This window comes from Protopterus annectens, chromosome 6.part0 (genome assembly GCF_019279795.1).
Source record: "Protopterus annectens isolate FY-2018-M chromosome 6.part0, PAN1.0, whole genome shotgun sequence".
Classification (NCBI taxonomy): domain Eukaryota; kingdom Metazoa; phylum Chordata; order Ceratodontiformes; family Protopteridae; genus Protopterus; species Protopterus annectens.
In genome coordinates, this window is record NC_056737.1 from 1,994,982,590 (window position 1) to 1,995,009,311 (window position 26,722).

General features: G+C 38.9%; 1 protein-coding gene across 1 annotated transcript in view; it reads left to right on the top strand.

Moving 5' to 3' along the window:
- The window catches only part of PDE11A (phosphodiesterase 11A), a 3,012,459-nt gene that overhangs the window by 2,686,377 nt on the left and 299,360 nt on the right, over positions 1-26,722 (top strand). The window contains exons 15-16 of the mRNA XM_044075310.1: positions 6,038-6,138; positions 11,347-11,424. Of these exons, the coding sequence (XP_043931245.1) occupies positions 6,038-6,138; positions 11,347-11,424 (179 nt within the window). The remainder of the gene's footprint in view (positions 1-6,037; positions 6,139-11,346; positions 11,425-26,722) is intronic.

A 26,722-nucleotide genomic window follows, 5' to 3' on the forward strand; every position in this document is an offset into this window, starting at 1 on the left:
TCATTTATCTACCTCTAACTTTCATGTACTTAAATCTTCCATAGATATTCTCATTTGTGCTCTTCTTTAATACATTTTCAAAAATATCTTTAATACCTCTACAGAATCCCTGCTTATTTTTCTTGTTATACATTCCCTAAGTTTGGCAACAACCCTTTCTACTTTTTGTTTCCTAAGTTGTTCTTCTTTCAGCTTTTCCCAGTTAGGGGTCACTACAGCGGAACTCCGGTCCGCTAATGATTGGCAGTAGATTTTTACGGTGCCAAGGTACCAGCCCAATGCCCAACCTTCCATGAAGGCACACCCATTCACGCATGTCTTTCGAACACCACTCGACCATGGGGAGGACATGCAGACTCCACACAGAAGGCACTCCAGACAAGAATCAAATGGGAGAACCTCTTGCTGTGAGGCGACAACGCTACCGCTGCATCACCGCGGTTTACTTTCTGTTTCCTAAGTCATTGTGCTAAACGTTTTTATGGTCTGAAGTTATTGTCAAAAAACAGTTGCTTAACAGCAATCTTTCTAGACTCATGCATATTATCCAGATTATCCCTTATTTTCTCTTTAGCATTCTGCATTTGCATGTCCATCTGTGAGGTTCTTCTTAGTCTGCAATACTTTAACCTTTGTGAGTCCCTCTAAATAATTCCTGCTATTTCTTAACCATATCTTTTTATTTTATTTCTATCCTATTTTAAACTCCACTTTCATTTCATCCCTCCCACTAGCTATAACTTTTGAAGAAATTGTTATTTTCCCTAATAACTCTTAAATAATTTTCATCATCCATTCCTTAATTCCTGTCTTTTTAACAGGTAGGTGGGGAAGCACCTGTGTCTCATTTTTACTTCATTACCCTGCATTCATATCTTAGTTTTTATTGGTGCATGACCTAAAATAATTATTGGATGTGAGTCTAAACTTTCAATTAGATGCACATGTTCCTGTGAAATATAATATATTTGTGTAGTCTTGCCCAGTTATTGTATATTGGGGAATACTATATAACATTTCTCCATGTTCCTACTACTGAATTTGCATCTTCCATACCAAATATTTTCATAAATGTCTTTAGAAATCTTTCCTCTTTTGTTATATTTACCCTTCTAGGTCCCTGACACATCCTCATTATTGCAAATCAAGTTCCTGTCCTCACCTGTAAGTAATATTCCATCCTGCAAGATCACTACTTCTCATCAATTTTCTTAATCTCCATAATTGCAGTTTTAGGTGGAATATAAATACATGCCAGAGCAATCCTCCTGTCTTGTTAGTAGCCCCTTACAATCACAAATCTAACATTATTATTTTTCTTCTTCTATCACTGTTGGAACTCCTCTAGCAATTACTGTTAAGTACTCCCCTCTTCCTCTTTTCCCAATATTCTGCTGAATATCCATCCAGACTCCTTTCTTTATCAAATTTATATGCTCCTGTTTTCCAAATGTGTCCCCTGTAGCATTGCTATTTGCACTCTGCATTTCTTAATATAATTCAATAATTTTACCTTTTTGTCTATACATATGAGGCCACTTACATGCCAAAATATGGATAGTGTAACCTTTATGATAAGAAGTTATTATTCCTACCTGTTATACATGAAGCTTTTTAAAATGTCTTTTTCCAACTTTTCTGTTACATGCACCCACAGTGTCTGGCAGGTTGGTCTTTTATACAGTTGCTTGTTGTCATCTCCATTTGAACCTATGTCACACTTTTTAAGACTTTTTATTTTAATGAAAACCCCCAAAAAACAAACACACCCCATAACACCTCCATAATCCATAAAGTTAAAACAACACACACAACATTAAGTGCATCTTCACATAATATGTTTAACACTCCTGATAGGAACAATTGACCCAAACTGACAGCTGTATCCACAGGCATTACCTAACCAAAAATTAAGAATAGCCATTATAAAGCACATGTTATGGCCAGTACTTCTACTTACACTACTTGCTATGTGTTCTTTTCATATCTCTGTTCCTGTCCCAGATGTGAAAATTAGGGTATATGCTTTCAGAAAACATTAACTTTTAACTCTATGAAAAAGTGCACTTGTCTTTAAATAAAACTAAATTATACACTCTTCTAGAAAATTAATTGAAGTATTTAGGTAGTGGAAAAGCTGCTATTTCTTATTCACTTCCAGTAATTTCAAACTCTATTTTTTTTTTTTACTAAACTGTTTGCCTTTGTACCTTTTTATTTTACATTTCCCTAAGCAAACAATATCCACACCTCTTAAGACTTATTGCCTGTTCCTATTGTCAGTAAGTCTCCATGAAAATGTAAGAATAGAATATACAACTGCTCTCAGTTGCAAACTTCTCAACTCACACTGAACATTTATTTGTTAAAGGAAAATGTCTCACTGCTTCACAATGTTTTCTTATTTTTCAAACCCACATGTTTATACAAAAATTTGTTTTTAGATTAAGCCAAGGGCTTATACAAAAGTAAGAGAAAACATCTCAGCTCTGCTTATATTATAATCCCTCACCCAGCAGCTTCAAGATATTAACTTAAACATGCTTTTCTCCAGACATTCTTCTCTTTCTACATTGTAATGTCTACATTTCTTAAAACTACAAAAGTATATTTACTTTAGCATCTTTATCACATACAATTGAAAATATTCATCCCTGACTACATGCTACCTGCTACACAAATCTGCTTTACTATATAAACTAGGAGCCTTATACAGAAATAAGCAACTCCTCACCAAAGCAGCTAGGATTTCAGTTGCAAATTCGCACCTTATCTCCACCCTACTTTATGCCTCTCCAATATATACCAACCTAAGGCAATGCGATCTAAATAAACTCAAGACCTGCTATAACACAATCTCCAAATTCTCCACCGGGCCATCCTACCACAGTCACCACTGTCTTTCACTTACTGAACTAGGCTGGCTAGAACTCCCTCACTTCCTTCAATGGTATCAACTCGCACTCACCCACAAACTGGTTAACCATCCTCGAAAGGTCCCATCCCTCTAGTATCTACTCCGACCATATCTCACCACCAGACCACTATGATCCAGAAACAAAAATCAATTACAGGTTACTAGAGCCAATAACACTGCTGGAGAAGCACTATTCTCCAGCGCTATAGCCAAATTATGGCACACCCCCCATCACAAGAACCTCTCTACCATCATGCACCCACTTCAAAGCTTTACTAACCTCTCTACCATCATGCACCCACTTCAAAGCTTTACTTAAAGAGCATCTAAAAACATGCTGGCTATGCCCTTGTAACTCTCCCCTCTAACTTCTTTCACTCCATCTACCCTCTACCTCTCTTCCACCCCACTAACTACCTTTGATTACAGCAAGCTCTGATACTTCCATGCCTGTCTACTTATTATATATCAGTAACTTCTTATTGTAACAATTGTTAATATCTGCTATGACTTTGTGGATAGAACAGATGCTAGTTATCTACTGAATGTACTATGTTCTTCATCTGTAACTATGTAATATTTTAATTGCTAGGATTCTTCATCTGTAACTATGTCTGTAATATTTTAATTTGTGGAGCTTTTCTCCCCGGGCCTTCGCTGAAAATGGACCTGTGTCCAGTCAAACTTTCCCGGTCAACAAATGTAAATAAATAAATAATAAATCATGAGGTATTTTATACAAATACTTGTATGAACAAGATTGTTTTACTTACAGTTCCTTTTTTTCTTCTTTTTAGTCTCCTTCCAAACTTTAATGACAAGACGTGGGACATATGCTTGCTTTTCAGTTCACTGAAAAATTTAATAAAGTCAGCAAAAGTCCAATCATTCTCAGCCACTTTTTCTTGTAAAGCCATATTTCACAACTGTGATCAGTGCTTTGTTATCTCACATACCTTCACTAATTTCAGTGCTGCTGTTCTTTTACCTGTTCATCTCCATCTCCTATCACCAGACTCTGGTTCAAGTCCAAGGTACTCCCAATCCTTCTAGTCAACTCCTGTGCTTTTTTTCTGTCTTTCAAGCATTTTTCTTTAGAACATCGGAAAGGTTTCACTGGCAAAGTTTCTCTATGAAAAGAGAAGTTTGTTGGACAAACTTTTGCATGCCCTCCTTAGCCTGTTATGCATCAAAAAATATTTTGATCCTCCACAAAAAATATTGTGAAGACAGCAGCTGGATACAGTGGTTTGAATCTTAAATCTGACTCTCAACATTTCCTGATTGCTGGAATGAATTTACTTCTCTTCAGCCTGGTGTACAGTGAATAATCATTTCCCACAAACAGTCTCTTGTCTCCAGTTTTAATACTTGGCCCTTCTGCCAATTTTTTATCAGGATCAACTCTTTCAGCTGGTATGATTGCATCTTTACTAATACAGGTGTTAGCTGCTTTCTTATGGTCAAATTTGGAGCATGCACTCAGTGTGCCCTTTCAATTAACTGTTAACAAATCTTGCGGTGGAATATCAGTCCAGTTGCTTTTTTATGCTTTCATAAAATTAATACAGTAAGTTCCTTCCAGTTTGTCTGGTACAGCAGAAAATGCAGACTTTCTTTGCTTGCTGTTTCCACTAACTACCATTTTTTTAAACAGATGTTCTTGAGAAAGTCTCAAACTCAGCCAGTGTTTTCTTCATTTCAGCATCTGATTGTTGCATTTTTTTCAGTTCATCTGAATAGCTGCATAAAGCTTCTTCTATTTTTTCAGCCTTTTGTTATTTGAGTCGATATACCTTCAATGTTGCATATTTATTTTTTAATGACCTCTGAATAAATTTGATTTATTTTTTATCTAAATTACTGGAAGCCAGCTCTTGTACCAAAGCTGGAGCTTGAATTGCATTTTGTTGACCAGCTGCAGGATTCTTCCCAGTCATTGTTTTCACTTCACCTTTTCTTGTTGATTTTCTTTCAGGCTGTCCAAGTTTCTTCTTTGTTGGCCTCCAGGCAGTCTACTTACTAGCTGGTGGCTGAATTTTGCTAAAGCTGGCAGAATTATTAGCCCTTAACTCTCATTTTTTCACATTGAGAGAGTTGTAATTAATCTGTTGATCAGCATGCAGCCATCTTGGAAGCCTACACTGATGGTTTCTTGAAAGTGGTTTAGCAGTGAAATATTTGTGTTTTGGACTAGATATTTTATAAGACGACTGCAGTAGCTGTTTCGTACAAAAGCGTGTGCTCACATGTGTGTGTGTATGTGTGTATGAATGTGATGTGTGCAAATGTGTGTGTCTGTTTGCATATGTGTGTGTCGTTGTACATGTTTGTGAATGTGTGTGCATAGCTGGCTATTTAATTACTCTGACTCCACTATAGTGGTGAAATGCCACTTTTCCCTTCTGGACAAACATTTTGGATTTATCTATGTTAAAAACAAGAGGATGCAGCCTCCACATGGATGATATATGGTGTTTTGTCTCCTCAGCAACCATTTATTTTACTTTTGCTATCAGCAATGATGTTTCATTTTACAGCTCTTGGCATTTCCAGTTTTGCTTGTGAGAATTACATATGGTGAACATTCATTTTAGAAGTTCTGCCAGCAGCCAGAATTGCACAGTGTATAACTGACATAAAACAGGAAGGTCATTCATACCTGTCAGAATTATACCAATAGTCTTAAGAGATGTACGTTTCACATGAACAGTCGCAGAGCTGGTAGAGTAATCAAATGTTTTTGATCTGGAAAGAGATTTCTAACTAGACTAACTTGGTGTAATGTTAACATCATTTAGTACAGTCCTTTATTTGATCATAGAAAATATATTGTCATGTAACTTTTCCCCATAATACTTCAGCTTTGTATAGATATGTGTTTCACTTCCTCTGTGTCTGCTTAAGGACCTTACATGGCATATAATGCAAGACTAACTAGAATGAACATGTACAATGTTAGCATGGGCATTGTAGTCTGAATATTATTTTACACATGTCTGCACAACTACCCTTTAATGATATTGGCTGAATTGTCACTCGAGTAGTATATAGTAGTAAAAGGTTGCAAAAAAATGAAAAGAAATATCACTTATCACTGTCTATTTCTTGCACTTATAGGGACACAACATCTTTGCAAACCTGTCCTCCAGGGAGTACAGTGACCTCATGCAACTGCTGAAGCAGTCAATACTGGCAACAGACCTCACTCTGTACTTTGAGTAGGTATTATTTGTTCTTCTTTACTCTAATATGTCAAATCCCAAATCAATCTTATAATAGGTCATTAAGATACAGAGGAAGAAGTAATAGTAAACATTTTGGTTAATTTGTTAATTACTGACCTTAGACTATGCTGATCGTTTTTTCTTGCAGTGCCTTTGCTTGCCCTTTGCATGTTATATAACCGAACCTACAGTATTTGGCTGTTCTTTCTTATGCAAATTCCCACTTTTCTGGCTAACCTGACTTCATACTAAGAAAAAATATTTCTGTTAATTGCAATTTCATAGTGCTGCTTTTAGCAATCCAAGGGCTTGCTGTAAATGTGAGACAGTTAATATATACTGCTGTATTTTGTAAACAGGCAAGTCACAGTTCTGCATTTAAGTTTAAATGTATGCCACATATGAGAAACAAGCACAAATATCTTTCTAAACATTTTGTTTCCGTGTTTCATTGCAGACAGCATCTTTCTCATATATAACTTTCTTAGACATAAAATGTACATATAGTTCTTATGGATAAAGTCATCAGGAGCATGTGAATGGTATTTAATACAAAACCAGGCATGCAAAAAATTATGATGGAGAAAAAAACTTGTATTAGTACAGGTTAGGGACAGGATTCATATGTAAACACTAATTGGTATATATGCAGTATTAATATTCTGAAGCTTACTTCTTATGTAGTCAGCGCATGATGTGTTTGAATCCCCCTCACCTACTGCACAGACCTAATTATAAGTTTGCTGCATGCTATTTGTCTATGAATCCCAGCCTGGGCGACATGATCCTACTTTGTGCGAACCAAGAAACACTCATTTTTTATACGAAGTATGTCATTTCACATTAAGAGCTGCATTTATTGCTGTACTAGAAACTTCCACCTACAGTCTTGCACCTTACTGGGCAGGTAATGCCAGACAGAAGGTTCAACAATTGTGTTAAAGAAAAAAGATATCTCTAGCTTGCACATGTTTTATAGATAGAAGTAGTGAAGCAACAAAGGGATTCCGAAAATGCAGAGCTAAGTGTAATTAGGCCCATCTGATGAAAGACAAAACCTGATTCAAATGAAATGGATAGAAATATGACTTTCCTTTGCTCTTCATATTTTTGTTGGTGTCATTATTGAGTATATATTTTTTTCCCTTTCAAAAATTGTTGGATAATTTAATACAGAAGTACAAGCCAAATAAGGGGAGATGGAATCCAAGTTTTCAGTCCTAAGTTATCTGTTTAATGTTTATTTTTTAAATTTAAGACTTTTCAGTAGAAATGTGCAACAGCGAATAACAGTAAAACTTCAAAAGTATAATAAAAAAAATTAGCAAGTTAACATAATTGTCATGAGTAACAATAATAAGAAATAGAATGACAAATTGAAACAGAACAGACATAATGGTATCTAGATGAATAAAATGTACAGACATAATAGAGTTATTGGGCAAAATCCAGGCTAGAAGAAGAAAAAAAAGTTTAAAAAAAAAGAAAGTTATAAATGTTGCTGAATGTTCTACACTAATACATGCCACATTCTACAAACTAAAAGAACATTCTAGTTAACCCCCGTAAGCTTGTGACTTCAAGTAACAGAAAGTCAAGGATAGAATATATGTACAGTATATATCTATCTCTCTCTCTATATATATATAAATATATATATATATATATATATATATATATATATATGTATATGTATATATATATATATATATGTATATATATATATATATATATATATATATATTTTTTTTTTTTTTTTAATAATATATATTATTGGAAAAATGCAACAATCATTCCCACATCTCAAATGTAGTTGTTATCATTAACAAGGCAAGCTTTAAAAGACTCCTTGAACAATTTAAATTGCTCAGTTTCCTGCTGTTCTCAGGAACACTGTTTTAGATCAGGGCTATATTAGATAATCAAACTTTCAAAAGTTCAAGTGCGATATGATCGACACCATATGATCGAATTTTTGAAAGTTTGAACGTTTTAATGGAGATCTCCGTAGAGCGCGGAATGGGAAGATTTCCCTTTTCTGCACTGCAGTGCGATCTCGGAGTTGGTATATTTAAAGAGCAGGGAGGTGCAGGGGAGCTTGCCCCCCTGTTTAAAACATTCAGGTAGGTTATTTGTGTAGTTTATTTTTTTTTTATTAGATGTTCGAACTTTTAAAAGTTTGATCATATGGTGTCGACCATATGACAGTCGAACTTTTGAAAGTTCGATTATCTATTATAGACCCTTTCAGATCACAGGTTCTATTTTAGTGAATGGCTATTCACAGCAAGATAAAGGAAAAGATTGAATGTGGAAGGCTATTGGTCCCTATGGATAACTAGAGAAATGTGAAGATAATTATAAATGGGAAGATACATTGTTTTGTTCTTAAGAAGAATTTGTACATTTAGGCATTGCTAAGAAATTGGTATCCCATCAAAAAAAAAAATTCAACAGACTATTATCCTTAATAACCCATTGCCTAATATATCTGTACTCTGTTTCTTTTTCCTCATGCACAGATTTTCAGTGAGCACAATAGGCACTATATTATAAATGTTATTTGGGTACTTACGTATTATCGCAACCACGCTTTCTTGCCTACCCATTATTTGAATTATTTACTTCTTCCATGCTACAAAGTATGCACAGGCTAACAGTGGAATAATCATTCAAACAAAATCCTTACTAGCATAATATCGTTATGTCTTTACTTAATTTGTTAAGTCATGAAATGAAAATACAGGCGATGTATTACCACAACCACAGTAGTTATGTTATTGACTCCACATAGCATAAAATGGGCATGTCTTTACTAAGTCTGATTAATTCCAACAAAATCTCCCAGAATGTAATACCTAAGAAAACTTTTGATCCATATTCTGAATTTTTTATACATGGTTCTGTACTGCCTTTGTGTCTTCCCACCCTAGACTGTACCTTTAACAGTTAAAAAAAGTATTTAAGATGCTCCAGGAACTTGAATGGGAGAAGCATCCCTTTTATTTCATGAAAAGCATTGAAATTTAACTGTTACACTGCAATTCTTTAAGAATAATATTATATTATATAATATTCCATTATTTTCTTAAATTTATATCAGTTTTACAGCATATTCACACCTGTAGCATAATCTCTGTTAAATAAATATTGTGGCAGCGAGAAAATATCTTACAGAATCTAACTTAGGACCATTATACAAATAACATGCTGCCGAAAATGCATGGTTGTGAAAATACAAATAACGGGCTGGCATGATAATGTGGTTACGATATTATAGATATAGGCATATACTGCTGTTTGAGCTTGTTGATTGAAGAACAGTTTTGAGTACAATTATCCATTCATTAGATTTCAGTATAATAGCATTTTGCATGATCCTAGCAGTCAGACATGACCTGTGATAGCCATTATACTGATTACTTTTTGGTGCCTCTGGTGAGATCATGCTGAAGGATGTCTAAAAAGCATGATGCTAATAAATGCAATGTTCATACCTAAAGCAGGTTTAGTAGCTGATTAATTCATTTCCTACATATGTTGTATAGTAATGAAGAGCATAGTATATAATCAAGCCAATCTCCAGCAAACCTCATTCAGAACAAGTATTGTCACATATGTAAATCCTCTTCACGTTAAGGACTCCAGTAAGTGTTATGGCACGTATTTTAATTTCAGTTTTCAAACATGGATTCGAAACTGATTTAAATTATACTTGCCACTTAGTTGACAAACTGCAATGTAGACCTTGGATAATAGTAGCCTAGTAACCAAGTCTATCAGAGTTAGATTGAAAATCTCAAAGCTAACTTGATGGAGCCCCCTCAGTTGAACCCCAGACCTAAACTCTGAGTCTGTGTCTTTGATCCAGTCTGGCAAAGTACTGGACCTGCAATTTATATAAATTAAACAGAGAATTGTGACATTCCATTTTGAATCTGTCCCAATAGCTGTCTTACATTCTATGCCACATGCATTTTGTTGCAAACATGACCATGTCCTTTACTATTTCCTCTGGATGTTTGCAGCATCATTGACTACTGGAAAGCTAGCCATTTTCCAAGAAAGTATTAATAGCAGGCACATCTGGAATAAAGGGTTTAGTACGTTGCCATTGCTTTTGTGCTATAGTGCAAGAAAGGCCAAAATTTATATGTGTTACTCATAAAAATTAGTTTATAATCTTCCCTACCTGCTTTATCTGTATTACTGTTGTCTTCGTATAATGCAATAAATAAGATTTTAATTTAAAAAATATCTGAACTTCAAAATGTTGTTTCCTAAAGGCATATTTGTATGCACAAATTAACTGTGTATGCACAAGTGCAAGTCAGTGTACATGCAGGTGCAGATGTGTGTCTATATGTCCACATGTGTGCATGTATGTTCACTTTACCATACAGTTTTTTGCTACAGTCTATAACTGCTTTTCAAGAATTTTGCCTATAATAACAAACAACAGCATATTTCTGTATGTGGCATGGAGAAAAATAAAAGTGAATGCTATGTAGAGTCTAGCAACTATAATGTGAAGACATGGCAATTCTCTATGGAAAAGAAACAAATCCTTTGATACAAATCAAAAGGCAAAAACCTTATAATATCAAAACATAAAAGGTTTGCTACAGTGAAGCTAGTCAGTAAATGTGTGCTGCAAATCAGGGACCATTGAAAAAAGAGGAGAGAGCATGAACACATAAAACATAACTTATGACAGACAAAGCAAGATAAGGGGTAGACAAACATAATGGTCATGATGTTGTAAACAAGTAAGAGTAAATGAATAATGTAGGCAATGAATATACTAGGCAATTGCAAATAAAGGAAACTCCCCTGATGTCAGTTACTGTCATTGAACATTGAAGCTTAGTCAGAAATCTAAGTTTTAATGGCACTAATGGGTGGGTTTACAGATCTCTGCTGTTTAACAAAAGTGCTGCATACATTTGACTCACATACTTTTAAAAGTCTGTTTGAAACATTGCTGAATAGGTCAACTCATGTATATTCTTGTAAAAATGAATGAAGCTCAGCGAAAAATGAATTACTGGCTCTGATAGATTGTCAGCATTGTTTTCCCACTAGGCTGCATGTGGTAAATGATTCTTGTTGATCCCTCGTTGTCTAACCCATCAATGTCACAATGTATCTACTGCCTGGGAGATCTGTCTCTTATATCAATTCCCTATCTATTTAATCTAGAAGGAGGAGTGCGTTTTTTGAACTTGCAAGGAAGGGAGAGTACAACTGGAATGTCAAGACACATCGAGAAATGTTTCGGTAAGGAACAGTGAAATAGTTCTTAACTCAATGTGCCAATGTTTCACAAGTCTTGCAGCTGTTCAGATGTCTGCCATTTCTGAAGTATAAGTAAGTAGAACTGCTGCCATGTAGCCCTGAATTAGACATAATGAAATGCTTACAATAACTTCATAAATAGTAAATCCTTTTAGATTATATGTCTGTCTCGTTCTGCATGTTTGTGTTTCTTTTTATCTGTTTTATCTGTGAATTGATGTACCACATGCGTACACACACACGCGCGCACACACACACACACACACACACACACACACACACACACACACATACATATATATATATATATATATATATAGGTTACATTCATTGTTTGAACAGTCACATCACAGAATAAATTTAGTGCATAGATAGTGGTCGAGTGAACTCTTTATCACGTGCTGGAGATGAAAGATGGAATATGTGTGATTAAGGTAGGTATGGATTTGGGATGTTAATACAGAAACTTTCAGATACATTAGAAGCTTCTACAGTACAGATCAGTGTGTGTGTGTTTGTGGGTTAAGGTTACAGTTAGGGATAGATTTAGTGTTGTCCGGGTGTGCTGCTGTAAGTGATGTGTGTTTATGTTTATTGTGTCACAGAAGTGTTACGGAATGTTTTTTCCTAAGTTAACGTGTAGGCTTGGGGTTGGGGAAGGGGCAGACTCAGGATTAGCATGCATTAATAAGATGGTGGGGGGTGAAGCCTGACCCAACCCCTGACCCTAACTCCATCTCTGTTACTTGCCTTAGAAAATCCCTTTCTCTATCAATGTGCATCTGACTTCAGTTCTATGGATGTTCTTCATGTTTCACTGTTGCAGTCATTACATTTGGGTTATCTGCCTGCAGGTAGCCCTCAGCCAGCCTGAATATCAAAGTCTTGGGTCCTGCATCGGATGCTGTCTCTTCTTCCATGACGTCAGGTCATCATGGGTATAAAGTATGCAGCTGACACCATTACATCAGTCTTTCTTGCAGCGCGATGCCCATAGCAGAAGCAGTTCACAAGTGCCAGTCGGCCGACTCCTGAAATTTTCGTTTTCGAGTTTCAGAACCAAAGTCTTCAAAAAAGCTAAGTACCCTGTTGGGAATCCTTCTTCTTGCTCTAAACTGATGTCAGTAAAAGCTAACAATTGTATTACCTGTGGAAAGCAAATACCTCATAAAGATTTTTATTCGTACTGCATTTCTTGCTTAGGCCTAGACCACGACATCCCTCGCTGTCGGTTTTGTGCCTTATTCAATCCTAGAACTATTCGTTGTCGGTTCATTTTTGCATCAAACTATTTCGGTATTCAGTTTAATTATCCAGAAATGGCTTTGGTACGTCATCCAACTACCAACATTCTGAAAAAATGTAAAGATAAAGACAGAGACAGACCGCATAGGTCCAAAGCTGCCGATGATGCTTCCATTAAGCTAGTCACCAGTTCGCCGGTACTCAGTGAGGCGCTTTTGCAGCCCCAGATACCCGCTACTTCAGATTAGCAGACCTCTACTGAGACCCATTTGGGGTCTGGTATGCCGCGAGATGCTTCTTCGACCATGGAACCTGCGGATGTCTCTACCTTGGATGTGTCCGGAGCCGCTGTGCAGGCACCGGCTTCTGAGGGTGTATTCAAGCCTACTGACTTGCATTTCAAACCGACGCCATCTTCTTCTTCAAGGCTTAAAACTCGACCCACACATAAAAAAACAATGTCCAAACCACATGGTCAGGCCCATATGCCTAAAAAACAAATGATAAGAATGGCTGAAGACCTTATTACTTTAATTAGGGGAAGCCAGCCTTCACCCTCTAAGAGACCTAGAACTGATTTTCCTTCTGATTCTTCTGATGAGGATTCTGAAATTTCTGTTTCTTCTGATTACCAGGATTTGCTCTTATCTACCTATGAGGATTCTGATGCAGAGGACTCCATTCCCTCTGCTTCCCCTCCAGAGGATTTTTCTTTTCTTTTGGTGAAACCTTGCACACTCTTAGGGAGCATTTCCGCTGGGAAAGCCAGGATTACTCTGACTCCAAAAGGAGGCTTAGGGAATTCTTACTCCTACCTCAAAACAGGCCTTTAGCTATCCCTCCTGTTCTGGGCATTGTAGATGATGCCTTCTTGGAATCTAGCCTGGCCCCAGACACTTTAACTCTGCCTCTCAGGAAACCTGACACATATTACAGAGTACCTGACTCTCACAAGTTCATCCTCAAGAATCCTACTACGGACCCAGAGACCATTTCCCAGGGACCTAAAGGCATTAAGGCTACTACTGCCAAAAACCCTACCCCCTCAGATAGAGATTCCAGGGCCTTGGACAGATGGGGTAAGAAGGTATACACTTCTGCTATTTTGGCCATTAGGGCCTTAAACTGCCAGTTTCATATGTTAAAGTGTCAGCAGCATATTATGGGACTACTTAAACAAAAATGATGTTGATTCTTGACTGTGCTGAAAATAAAGAATTACAGGATTTAATGCATTCTGCTGAACAAGTTGGTAAACATACTTTGCAATGTGGTTTTGACTCTTTAGAAGCATCTTGCAGGGTTGCTGTCACTGGGTCTGTTTTTAGAAGGCATGCTTGGCTTAAGGAGCAAAATTTACCAGATCATGTTAAAGCTGGATTACTGGATGCTCCCTTAAACCAAGACTGCCTGTTTGGCAACAAAGCAGAAGAAGTCCTTAAAAAGATGGAGAAAAAAGCTAAATCTATGCAAACTGTTAAAGATTTCCTGCAAGTACAGCCTCCCAGATTCAGTAGGCATTGGCCTTCTAAGAATTGGTCCTTTCCTGTCTCTTCCAGGCCTTCTCAGTCCAAACCCAGGAACAGCAGATCACCTAGGCTGCAGTCTCAAGGTACTCACAGGCCTAAGCAGTGGGGGACTTCCACTTCCAAAGCTGAAAGTAGTAAGACACCCCCTATGGAAAACTGTCACAATGACTTAACCTTAAACCTTCCAAGCCCTGCTCAACTGTCTGCTCCCTTAGGGGGAAAGGTCGCCCTGCATGCAAAAAAACTGGGAACTCATTACCCAGGACAAATGAGTTTTAAATATAGTTTCCCAAGAATACAGATTCCACTTCCACACCTTACCATCCCCAAATGGTTGGCCAGACCTACCCTCAAATCAGTGTGCAGAGGCTCAACAGCAGGTCCTCTCTCTTCTAAGTATCAGGGTTATTCAACCTGTCCCAGCAGAAGAAAGGCGACAAGGTTTTTACTCAAGACTTTTCCTGGTACCCAAAAAAGACAGCTCCTGGCATCCTGTCCTGGACCTCTCTATTCTAAACACCTTTTTGGTAATCCCAAAATTCAAAATGCTAACACTTCATCAGGTGCTTCCTATGCTAGGCAAAGATGCCTGGTTGGCAACCTTAGACTTAAAGGAAGCTTACCTGCACATTCCAATAAGGGAATCTTGCAGGAAATACCTACGCTTCAGAGCAGGCTGCACTTCCCTTTGGCTTATCTACTACACCCAGGGTATTCACAAAGTGCCTATTTCCAGTCATTGCATTTTGCAGGCAAAGAAATATTCAAATATACCCATACCTGGACAATTGTCTTATTCAGGCAGAAAGCCAGGACATGCTACTAAATCATCTGGCATTTGTAAAGAAACTTCTAACCTCACTGGGGTACATCATAAATGAAAGGAAATTTCATCTAGTACCCTGCCAACAAATTGTATTCTGGGAGCAAGCTTGAACACAACTTCCCAGGTGGATTATCTCACACTAGAGAAACAAGTTTATTTGACAGCCTACTTCAAACTACTGGCCACAAAGACCCAGCTAACTGCAAGAAAAATCCTGCAAGCCCTGAGGTTCATGGCCTCTTGCATTCTACTAATTCCATATGCAAGACTGCATATGCAGAAACTACAATGGTATCTAAAAAGCTTATGGTATCAACATTCTCAGGACCTGGAATCAATGATCCCTATCATTCCTTGTATAAAGACAGAGTTCCCTTGGTGGGCAGATGCCTGCTACCACAACAAGGGACTGACATTCACTCTACCCCCTGCTACCCAAATCCTAACAACAGACGCATCAGACTATGCATGGGGGGCTTACTTGGCAGGGCAGTGCATTCAGGGCAAATGGAATCCAAGTCAGATGCACCTGCATATCAATCAAAAAGAAATGATAGCTATACAGAATTCCCTGACAGCCTTCAAGGACCACATTCTTCCAGGACAATTATTGGTAAAGACAGACAACACCACTGTTATGTGGTACATAATCAAGCAGGGGGGAACCCACTTGTATCCTCTCTGCAGACTAGCTATGGCTCTGTGGAACACAGCCCTGAGCTACCAAGTGCACCTACAAGTTCATTTCCTGTCAGGCAAGTTAAATTTACTGCCAGACTACCTAAGCAGAAATCTCATGGACTCACACAAGTGGAAACTGGAAACAAAGATGTTCAACATTTTGAGAAACAAATGGAGGACCCCAGAAATATACCTGTTTGCCTCCCTTCAGAATTACCAATTGGACAAATTCTGCACAAAGACTTTCCACAGTCAAGCTTGGAAAGTGGATGCCCTGTCCTTCACCTGGGAAAGCCACTCAGTGTATGCCTTTCTCCCTCTGCCTCTCCTCTCGAAAGATCTGCTAAAGATCAAACAAGACAAACCAAGGACAATACTGATTGCACCAGACTGGCCATGCCAGCACTGGTATCCCCTCTTGCGAAGTATGTGACTGCTGGAACCATGGCACATAACTCAGACCCCTTCCCTGCTGTCCCAGCAGGAGGGTCAGATTCTGCACCCCCAGCTTCAAACCCTGAACCTTGCAGCCTGGCTAATTCCCTGAGCTCTCCAGTAGCATCCCTCAGTAAGCAGGTGCTAGATGTCACTCTGGAGGCAAGGAGGCCTAGTACTAGAAAATCCTATGCTGAAAAGTGGAAAAGATACTGTTCCTGGAGCCAGACTCAGGGGATGGGCACAACAGTGCCCAGCTTACCGCATATTCTTCAATACTTAACAGAGATGCTCCACAAGGGCCTTTCCTTCTCATCAATTAAAATTCATGCATCAGCCATTTCAGCAATTTATAATACTGAGCCACCCCTCTAATCTCACCCCCTGCTGAAACGATTCCTCAGAGAGGCCAAAAATTTAAGACCACCCAGGAGAACCCCTACTCCAGCCTGGGACCTTAACTTTGTATTGGAAAAGCTCACTCTACCTCCTTTTGAGCCAGCTGCAACTGCAGAGTTGAAAATTCCTTTCTTGGAAAACAGCCTTCCTTCTAGCCATCATGTCAGCAAGAAGAGTGTTTGAATTACAGATCCTCATGGCAGTGGAGCCCTTCATCATCTTCCATGCAGACAGGGTGTCCCTCAGGACCAATCCTTCCTAAATGCCCAAGGTGGTATCCAGTGTGGCCCTTAATCAGTCCATTCATTTGCCAACCTTTTTTCCTAATCCACAGAATAAAGGAGAACAAATACTGCACTCTTTGAACGTGCACAGACAACTTAAATTTTATTTGGACAGGACTAAGCCTCTCAGAAAAACTGAACAGCTGCTAGCTGCCTTTTCTGCAGGGGTAGAGGGGGAGGCCATTTCAAAGCAAGCCATTTCTAAGTGGATAGGCCATTGCATTCATTTCTGCTATAAGCACCATGGAAAACCTATCACACAGGGGATAAGATCACATTCCACCAGGGCTGCATCTACCTCTACAGCCTTTCACTGAAGTGTCCCTACCAGGGACATCCTAGAAGCTGCTACTTGGAGCTCTGTACATACCTTCACCAAGCATTATCACATGCCTATTTTTTCTAAATCCAGAGCTGGTTTTCCCACTGCAGTCTTGCAGGGCTTAATAGCTGGTCCTAATGCTCTCTAACTTCCTCCTCCCTTCCTTAGCTTTGGGAAGCAACCCAAATGTGATGACTGCAACAGTGAAACACGAAGAACATAGTACAGTTGTGTAAATTTACCATAAATGTAGATGTTCGAGTGTATTCACTGTTGCAGTCCTGGTTACCCTCCCTCCAGCCCCCTGACTTCTCTTGGCTATACCTTTCTTCTTGTTTAGTGTATTTCAGCTTTCTGGTGTATTTGCTTTTTGTTGGAGGTGTAACCTTATATATAATTGCTTCCCATTATGGGGGCACCTGACATCTGGGGCAATAAAAACTGATGTAATGGCATCGGCTGCATGCTTTATACCCCTTACAACCTGACGTCATGGAAGAAGAGACAGCATCTGATGTAGGACCCAAGACTTTGATATTCAGGCCGGCTGAGGGCTACCTGCAGGCAGATAACCCACATGTAATGACTGCAACAGTGAATACACTCAAACATCTACATTTATGGTAAATGTACACAACTGTACTTTTTGTTTGCCAGTCATAAAAGGAAGCCTTCATATATTTTCAGTAAGCTGAGGTTCAATCATTGTGTCCGATTACTTTACATTCAAACACATGTATTTAACCATTTGCCCTATGTTTGATTACTTTGTATTCAAACATTTGTGTATTAAAAACAGGTGTTTGTATTTATCCTGTTAAATTCAAGCTTCAGAGTCTTTGATCTTCCCATCTTGATCTTGTGTGGTTCACTCTTTCGAGTATTCGATCTTTTGATAGAGACCCACTGATGCGCGTGTATGTTTGCCTGTGTATAAATACACACACACACACACACACACACACACACACACACACACACACACGTGTGTGTATGTGTATGTGTGAGAGAGATACACACACACACACACACACATATGGTTTACACTGCTTGCTGTGGCTGCTTTTGAGACTGTCACTGAGAACAACTCATTTCAAATAAGGATGCTTTCAAGGTTCAGTGATCTCTGAGTTCTTATTCTAGACTGTACATATTTTCCTTTCCCATAGAGTAAATAGAGTCTGACCAAGTTTAGTTTTTTTTTCTGGTTTGCCTATCCATAATACATCTATGTTGAACAGGCAGTTAGTTATATATTTCATATGTTGTATTTCATAAGTAAAATATTCCAGGGTTAGTCCCCCCATAACCTGTGCGGAAAGATGAAAATTGTATACATTTTCTATGCCTGTCACATTGGCATGGTACAGTTCATAATTTCAGTTATAGGTTCATAGGTTCATAGGTGTGTACTAGGCTAATGGCCCTAGAGCCTTTACCAGCCTAGCCCATAGAAGTGCCCTGGCATCGTGCCGACTGACGTTAGTTACAGCCTTTTGGTCTTCAAGATGCTTTGCTACCATAGCTAACTACCTGTACAGTACTTTTATTTTGTTACTTAGTGTCTTGCACACTCAGCAGGACTCCCCTAAGAATGCTCCCCCACCCCATTTTTGCAATTATCTGACTAATTGCCCCTTCTGACCATACAATGGCAGTATTGTACCAAGGCATAACATTACCACCCCCTGCAGTTCCTTGAGCCGAACAGATTGGCAAGCACCGTAACCTACTAGACCTATAGCTTAGCTTTTAACATCTCAGCATAACTGAATAAATAGTTGAAAAAGAGCTTGACAATCTAGGAAAGAGTTCTTCTGCCCCTCTACTTACCTGCTATGTCTACCAGCATAACACTCAACATTTGACTTCTCATTTTATTTCACATCTCCTTTTTTGGGTGTAGGAACACCAACCCCATGCCTATACACTGTCATACTCTCCTTTATTTTATTTTTGTTTTGTGCTATTTATGTATGTTCCACTTAATTTTACAGCTGTCGGCCATACTAGAGCCTTAAGACCTTACCTTTCCTCATTACAAGCTCACTGATTGTTTTTTGAGTTCTCTTGCCTCCTGCTGGATAAACCTGCTCCATTCACCCTCACTCCCCTATCCTACCCCCATTCCCACCCACCCCACTTTAATTAGATTTAATACCTATCCAAACCACACCCACTACCCTCAACCTATCCATTTCCACCTTCTCTATCTTAAATCCTACCTCACCACTCCCCACACTTTGTACTGCATGCACACATTCCTACTCAATGCTAACTCGGTCTACCTCTCCCCTCCCCTCCCTCTGTCTCAGCCTCCCAACATACCTACCAATCATGCATCCCTACTATTCCTTAACTGCCTATACCCTCCTACTATATTTTTTCTACTCCACCTATAACTCCACCTCTCTCCATACATACCACATCAGGCACTACCACTCTTTAGCTCTCCCACTGTCCTTCCACTGCTCTCAATCCCACATTTACACTGCCATCACACCACAACTTTATAATAACTCAGCCTTTCTCCTCATACCTCATACGCTACAAACACATTGAGAGACATTATCCAAACCCCCATACCACAATATATACTAAGTTAATAAACAAGTTAAGGTCTCTTCTATTACACTCCTTAACATAGATTAAACTCCAAGGTAAGATCCTCCCAAACCCAGGTCCAAACAATAACTTATCACCCTGCCAGCACTCCTTCCTCCCAACTCTCCCAACTTCTGTCCAATTTCTATCACACTCCCATCCCTACCAAAAACCTCTACCACTGATCTACTCTCCACCAATTTCAATCTTCACAGCTTCACAAATAAAACTACCAAATTCCATGAAGCCCTAGCCACCTACTCACATGACATAGCCATGATAACTGAAACCTGGTTAAAACCACACGTTAAAGATAACAAAGTTACCACATCTGGCTATAACATCATTAGACAAGACAGAATAAACAAAAGAGGTGGTGGAGTTCCCATTATGTTTAAAGATACACTCAAACTTGAGCAACTTAACTGTACCTACCCAAGTCTGAAATTCTAACAACTCACCTCAAAATCAACCCCAACACAAACATAACTGTCATCGCCACCTATCTCCCTCCAGGCTATAACCTTCCTACCATCAAAACTGTATTATCATGGGTATCTACCAATGTCAGCCAAGAAACTATAGTTCTTGGTGACTTCAATCTGGACTGGCAATCCTGCTCATGTAGCACCCCCCTCAAACTTCATAAACCTGTTCAACTTCATTCAAACCAATACATGTCCAACTCAGACAAACATTCAAATAAGCAATCTACACTCAATTGCATTCTAACAGTCCCAAACTACACTATCTAGCTTGATGTCTGCCAGACTCCCTTAGTGACCACTCAACAACCTTTCTTTACAGAAAATGCATACACACTCAAAACAACATCTCCTACAAATATATCCATAATACAAAAATATTTTTCCCCCTCTACCTTTAACCTATTACTTCAACAATATTACTGGGCACCACTTAAACACCTCCAACTAGACCTAGCTGTTCAATATTTTAATGACACCTACCTTAACATACTTAATAGCTTTGCTCCCACTAGAAAAGTATGCCAAAGAACCAAGCAACTACCTTGGCTATCAAATAACACCAAGCTACTACTTAAACATAGAGATAGAGTTTGGTCAACTTACCAGATTATCAAAGAAGTATCCAACCTCTTAGCATATAAACAACTTCAGAATTTAGTAAGAAACAAATCAAAAAGAACAAACAAACCTACTTCCAAACCAGTCAACAAAAGCACCTAAACAATCCACATAAATTCTGGCAGAGCATCAACTACCTCCTTAGCCTGGGTCATACCCCAACCCCAGGCCCTATCACTTCCAACAACACTGACCCTATAGCTACTCAATTCAAGTCCCACATTATCAAATCCACAACCACCTTACTGGGCACCCAGACCACCCAGCCACTTACCCTTCCCACTCCTACCCCAGACAACCCAAACCCCCTCATTTCATACCATTCAAACTAGCTACATAAAAAAACTTCTAACCAAGCTAAAATGCTGCTGTCTAGCTGCTGACCAACTCCCTAATGAATTTCTAAAGATTGCTGCACCTTCTATCACCTATCCCATATGCATCTTGATCAATTGTTCTGTTACAGAGCAATACATCCCTCTTCTCTGGAAAGTATCCCACATCATCCCCCTCCACAAAGGTGGACCCTCCAGGGAACTAACAAACTACTTCCCATAGCCATCCTCTCCCCTCTCACAAAAATCTTAGAAAAATATATCCACAATCAGCTCCTTTACCACCCCCTTACTCATAACCTGCTTTTTAGTTCTCAGCATGGCTTTCAACACAAACATAGTACTAGCACAGCTCTAATATATTTCACAAACACAATTAATCATCTCCTAAACAAAGATCACTCTGTCTCTTCCATCTTTCTTGATATGTCCAAAGCCTTTGACACTGTTTTTCACCAACTACTTCTAGACAAACTCGCATCCTATGGCCTCACCACTGCATCCCTAACCTGGTTTCATAGTTATCTTTCCTATCGTCAGCAAGCAACCAAATGGGCAAACAGTCTCTCCCCCTACTCCCAATCTCAGTAGGTGTACCCAAAGGTTCCATTCTTGGACCCCTCCGCTTTACCATATTTACAAACAACCTCAGCTCAGCAACTCAACTGACACACATTGTCTAGTACACTGATGATTCCACACTTATATGCTCAGCCCCCTCACCACAAGAACTTCAAATAAAAATGCAAACCTCCTTTCAGGACATAGAAAAATACCTCTCTGAGCATCAACTCATACTTAACCTAAACAAAACTAAGATTATAGTCTTCAGAAACAAAATATCCAAACCTAGACAGTCCCCTCTCTCAATCATATGCTCTAACTGAACAAAAATGGAACCCACTAACCACACCAAACTTCTAGGTGTCACAATTGATGAGAATCTAAAATTCAACAAGCATACTTCTCTGAATATGAAAAAAGTTCACACCAAACTCGGTACCTTCTATAGATCTAAACCATACCTTACTCAGAGTGCCAGACTAGCCACTGCTCGGTCACATCTGCTTTCCACCCTCCTATATGGATCTCACATATTCACAAAACTAAGTAAGGCTGAGCTCAATAACCTAGAATCCTGCTGCAACAAAATCTCTAAGTTTATCACCAATCAGACATTACAGGACTCACCACTGCACTGCCCTCTCCCAACTCAACTTTCTAGAACTCCGTAATCTTTTATCTCTCAGCCAAATGGCCATAGTCTACAAAATTATCTACAAACCCAGCAACTGCCCCACTCTCTCTAACCTTGTCCAACCTAGTACTAATACCTGGTCCCTCAGATCCTCCAACAAGCTAATGCTAAATGTATCCCACTCCCACAACTACGATGGTGACGCCTTTTACTCCTACAAAATTGCCAAATTATGGAATACTCTTCCACAGCTCATCACACAAAATCCTCACCATCATGACTTCAAACAACTCCTAAAGAACTACCTAGCCAAACACCGGATTGTTCCTGCTGTTCACCAGGCTACTTTCTTCCTACCTCTCTGTACCTTACCTTAACCTCTACTCTAACCTTCTACTACATTCCTTCCATTTCCCTGCAATCTCTGCTGACTCATACTGTACTCACATCTGGAATAGTATTTAACTCCCTGTCATTATTTCACTGATGATATACATACACACACGCACACGTCTTTGAATTTATATTGCTCATAGTCGGTCTATATCATATGAGCGAATCGCACAAATTGTGAACTCTCATAATATCAAATGTACTGGACCTCGAACTTCCTATTGTTTGGGGCTGCACCCCCTACACACCCCTGCTAAATATATATTCCAACTCCGAGATCGCAGTACAGTGAGGAAAGGGCAAATATCCCATTCTTCACTGTATCATGATCTCAGAAAAAGCACTTCGAGGTTCGGTACGTTCGATATTATGAGAGTTCACAATTTGTGCAATTTGCTCATATGATATAGACCCATTCATAGTAGCCTATGTACTTTGTATTTCTGTATAAGTTTAACAATGACTTGTCCTTCCACTAGAGACTCTGTATAATGTTTACACTGTTTATATTATGAACCAACTACTGTATTATAAAAGTACTATTATTGCTGTATGCTTTATTACTGTATGTGGAACTTTTCTACCCAGGCCTCCACTGAAAATGGCTACTGGTATAGTCAGACACCACCAAGTTAACAAATGTAATAAATAAATAAATAACCTCATGTTGATGTTTTCTGCTCCTCATAAAAACACACACACACACACACACACACATAGATGTATTTGATCGGAACCACTACTAAATACCGAACACTCACTCTACTGATGCCCAAAATCCCGAGACCAAACACCCGAAACACTACAATACCGAAAAAACAAAACCGCAAAATTCAAACTACCGAAAACTACACACAACATACACCACACACAGACACATACACACACCTTTCCCAAAAACACAAACACACAAACCTAACCTGCAGACAAGCAGGGGGCCAAGCCCCCATGTGGGGGGCTGTGCCCCCCACACCCCCCCTACTTAAATATTCTAACTCCAAGGTCACACTACCAAGACAAACACATGAATACACCACCACACGCCTACATCCCCCTCGCACACACACATCACACTCACAACACACGCTTACATACTAAACCGCTACCCAACACAGTTAAACAAAAATACTTACCTGCCCTTCCACCATAGTGCAACACCAGAAGTGCAAATTTCAAACTCCCGATAGTCGGGATTTTTAAATTCGCGCTTCTGGTCTTTCGGTAGTTTGGGTTTTCGGCTATATGGTCTTGAAAGTTTGAAATTCGGTATTTCAAACTTTCAAGATTATGTAGTGTTCCCATTTGATCATATGATGTATTATCTGTTTATAACAAATTTCTTCTGCATTGATATGTATTCTGATGAAGTATATTCTCCAGCGTTTAGACAAAGTACTAAATAATAAATTGTTCATTTCGACTGCATTGGTTGAAAACCAGTGTGTTTTAGTTTGGATACATGAACTGCTTCTGAAGAACGTCAGAGACAGACTTCTTTTGATTGTAAAGGGAAACATGTTGTAAAACACATATTCTATAACTTATCTATCAAATGTCACTTCTTCTCTTGATATGTATTTTACTAGCAGGTTCCCTGATCCCCTGATCTAGTGATAAATCTCCCAGAATCATGTTTCAGGGCCAGACTTTTAAGTACAACCACATCAGATATTGCCTTACCTTATAGGTAAGTCACAGGTAAACTCTATGAAACCTGTAAGAAACAAAATCTTATGACAATAACTGAAGCATTTCTAAATATTTAAAATTTTCCTATGCTATGATTTAGGAGGAAATCAAGTAGCATTTCATACTGCATCAGCTGACTTGCTCAAAATTTTATAAAACAGCGTTGCATTCAGTAATGATTCAGATACAGTGGTTTCCCTTTAATGATTTGACATGCACTTTAAAATTAGATGGGCTGCATAATACACTTTTTTTACTTTTGTTGAAACACTCTGGTAAAATGTTTAAACTGTTAAAGGCAGGATGCCATGACCAGGCTTGATAGGCATTTTGAAGATACACATACACTACCTCTAAAACAAAAATGAATTTACATAAGTTTTATTTTATCTAGTAATTCAAATATATCTAAGAGATACTCATGTAATGACTCTGGGGACATTCTAGGTGTATCCTAAAAAAAAATGTAGTTATCTAATAAGTGCTCAAATTTTAAGTCAATGAAGTCAGGTCTATCAAAGCACTGATGCAGTTATTAAATAGGAAAGTATTAAACATGGTATTTAATATTTAAATCATTATTTGAACAAAGGAGAGTCAACCTATGTCATAAGAATATGTATTATAATAGCTTCTTTTTTAAACTGTATCACATCCAATTGCAACCATTGCTGTTTGATCTGTCACATCATGATACACTTCAATAACTTATCTTTAGAATTGTGTTGTGCTTTAAAGTTATCAGCAAAGTGGTTGGTCCAGACTTGTTACTTATTTCATGTTGGTGTTCCAAGAAAGGAGGGTCTAAACTTTTTTCCCCTATATAAAATATACTACCAGGATATGAGAGTTAATGTACTACTTTTTGTCTTTATAGGTTCATAGGTTCATAGGTTCATAGGTTGGTACTAGGCTATCAGCCCTAGGGCCTATACAAGCCTAGCCATAACAATTCCCTGGCTATTTCTTCCCACATTATTTACTTTCCTGGACCCCTGTCTAGCAGGGTGACTGACGTGATCCCTGGGGTGAATTTCCTTTCTCCCATCCAATCGTCAAGGTTCCTCTTGAAGAGGTCCAAAGAGGCACTCTGCTTGACATGTATGGGCAATCTATTCCAGAGTCTGGAGAGTCTCTGGGTCAGGAACCTATCCCTCCAGCATGTTTTGTTTATTGTGATGACAAGGTTTAGATCCCTGGAGCATGTAACTCTGAGGGATTGGGATTTCTTTAAGTGTAGCATGTCCAACAGCTCTGGGTTTGACATGGCCTTGTATGTTAAGCAGAGATCGCCTCTGAGTAGATGATATGCGACAGAGTATAGCTGGAGTTTTTTAAGGCGGTCAGCGTAGGGCATCTGCTTTAGGCCTGTGATTCTTTTAGTGAGGTATTTCTGACGCCTTTCCAGTTGTTGCAGATGTCTTGAGAGGTACATACCAAATGGGGCGTTGTATTCTATAATGGGTCTAATGAGGGATGAGTACAGTGGGACAATGACCTCTTTTTTTCTGGATGAAAAGCCCTTTATGATGAGGTGTGCCACATAGAAGGATTTCCTGACTGTTGTGGCGATGTGGTTATCGAAGGTGAGACCACTTTCCACCTGTGTCCCTAAGTCTCTTATCACACTTTCTGTGTTTGGTGTACTGCCACCTATATGGTAATTCATGGATACATGTTTTTTCCCAAAGGGGATAACAATACATTTCTTGGCATTGAGCTTGAGCCCATGGCTCTGGCACCAAGCATCTATTTCTGTAAGGCCCTTTTGTAGAGTATCCACATCATTTGGGGATTCAATAATGGCTCCCAGTTTGCAGTCATCTGCAAACTTTGTTAGCCAGAGTCCCTTAGTGTTGACCTGTACTTCAGAGAAGTAGATGCCAAACAAGAGCGGCCCCAGGACTGAACCCTGAGGTACTCCACTTGTCACTTGTCTGGAGCTGGATTTGGAGTCGGCTACTTTTACAGTGTGGGTTCTATCAGTAAGCCATTTAGCAACACATTGGGTGACATAGGGATTAATGCCCAACTTAGTAGGTTTATCTATGATTCCAGAGTGGGGGATGGTGGCAAAGGCCTTGGCAAGGTCTAGATAGGCTGTGTGGACCACCTTACCCTTGTCCATACCTGTAAGTGTACCTGCCCCTTACAGCAAACTTTAGACAACTGGTGCTGAACTAGCTATCAGAAGAAGCATGTGGGCATAACGCCAAACTTTGTTAGTGAAGACT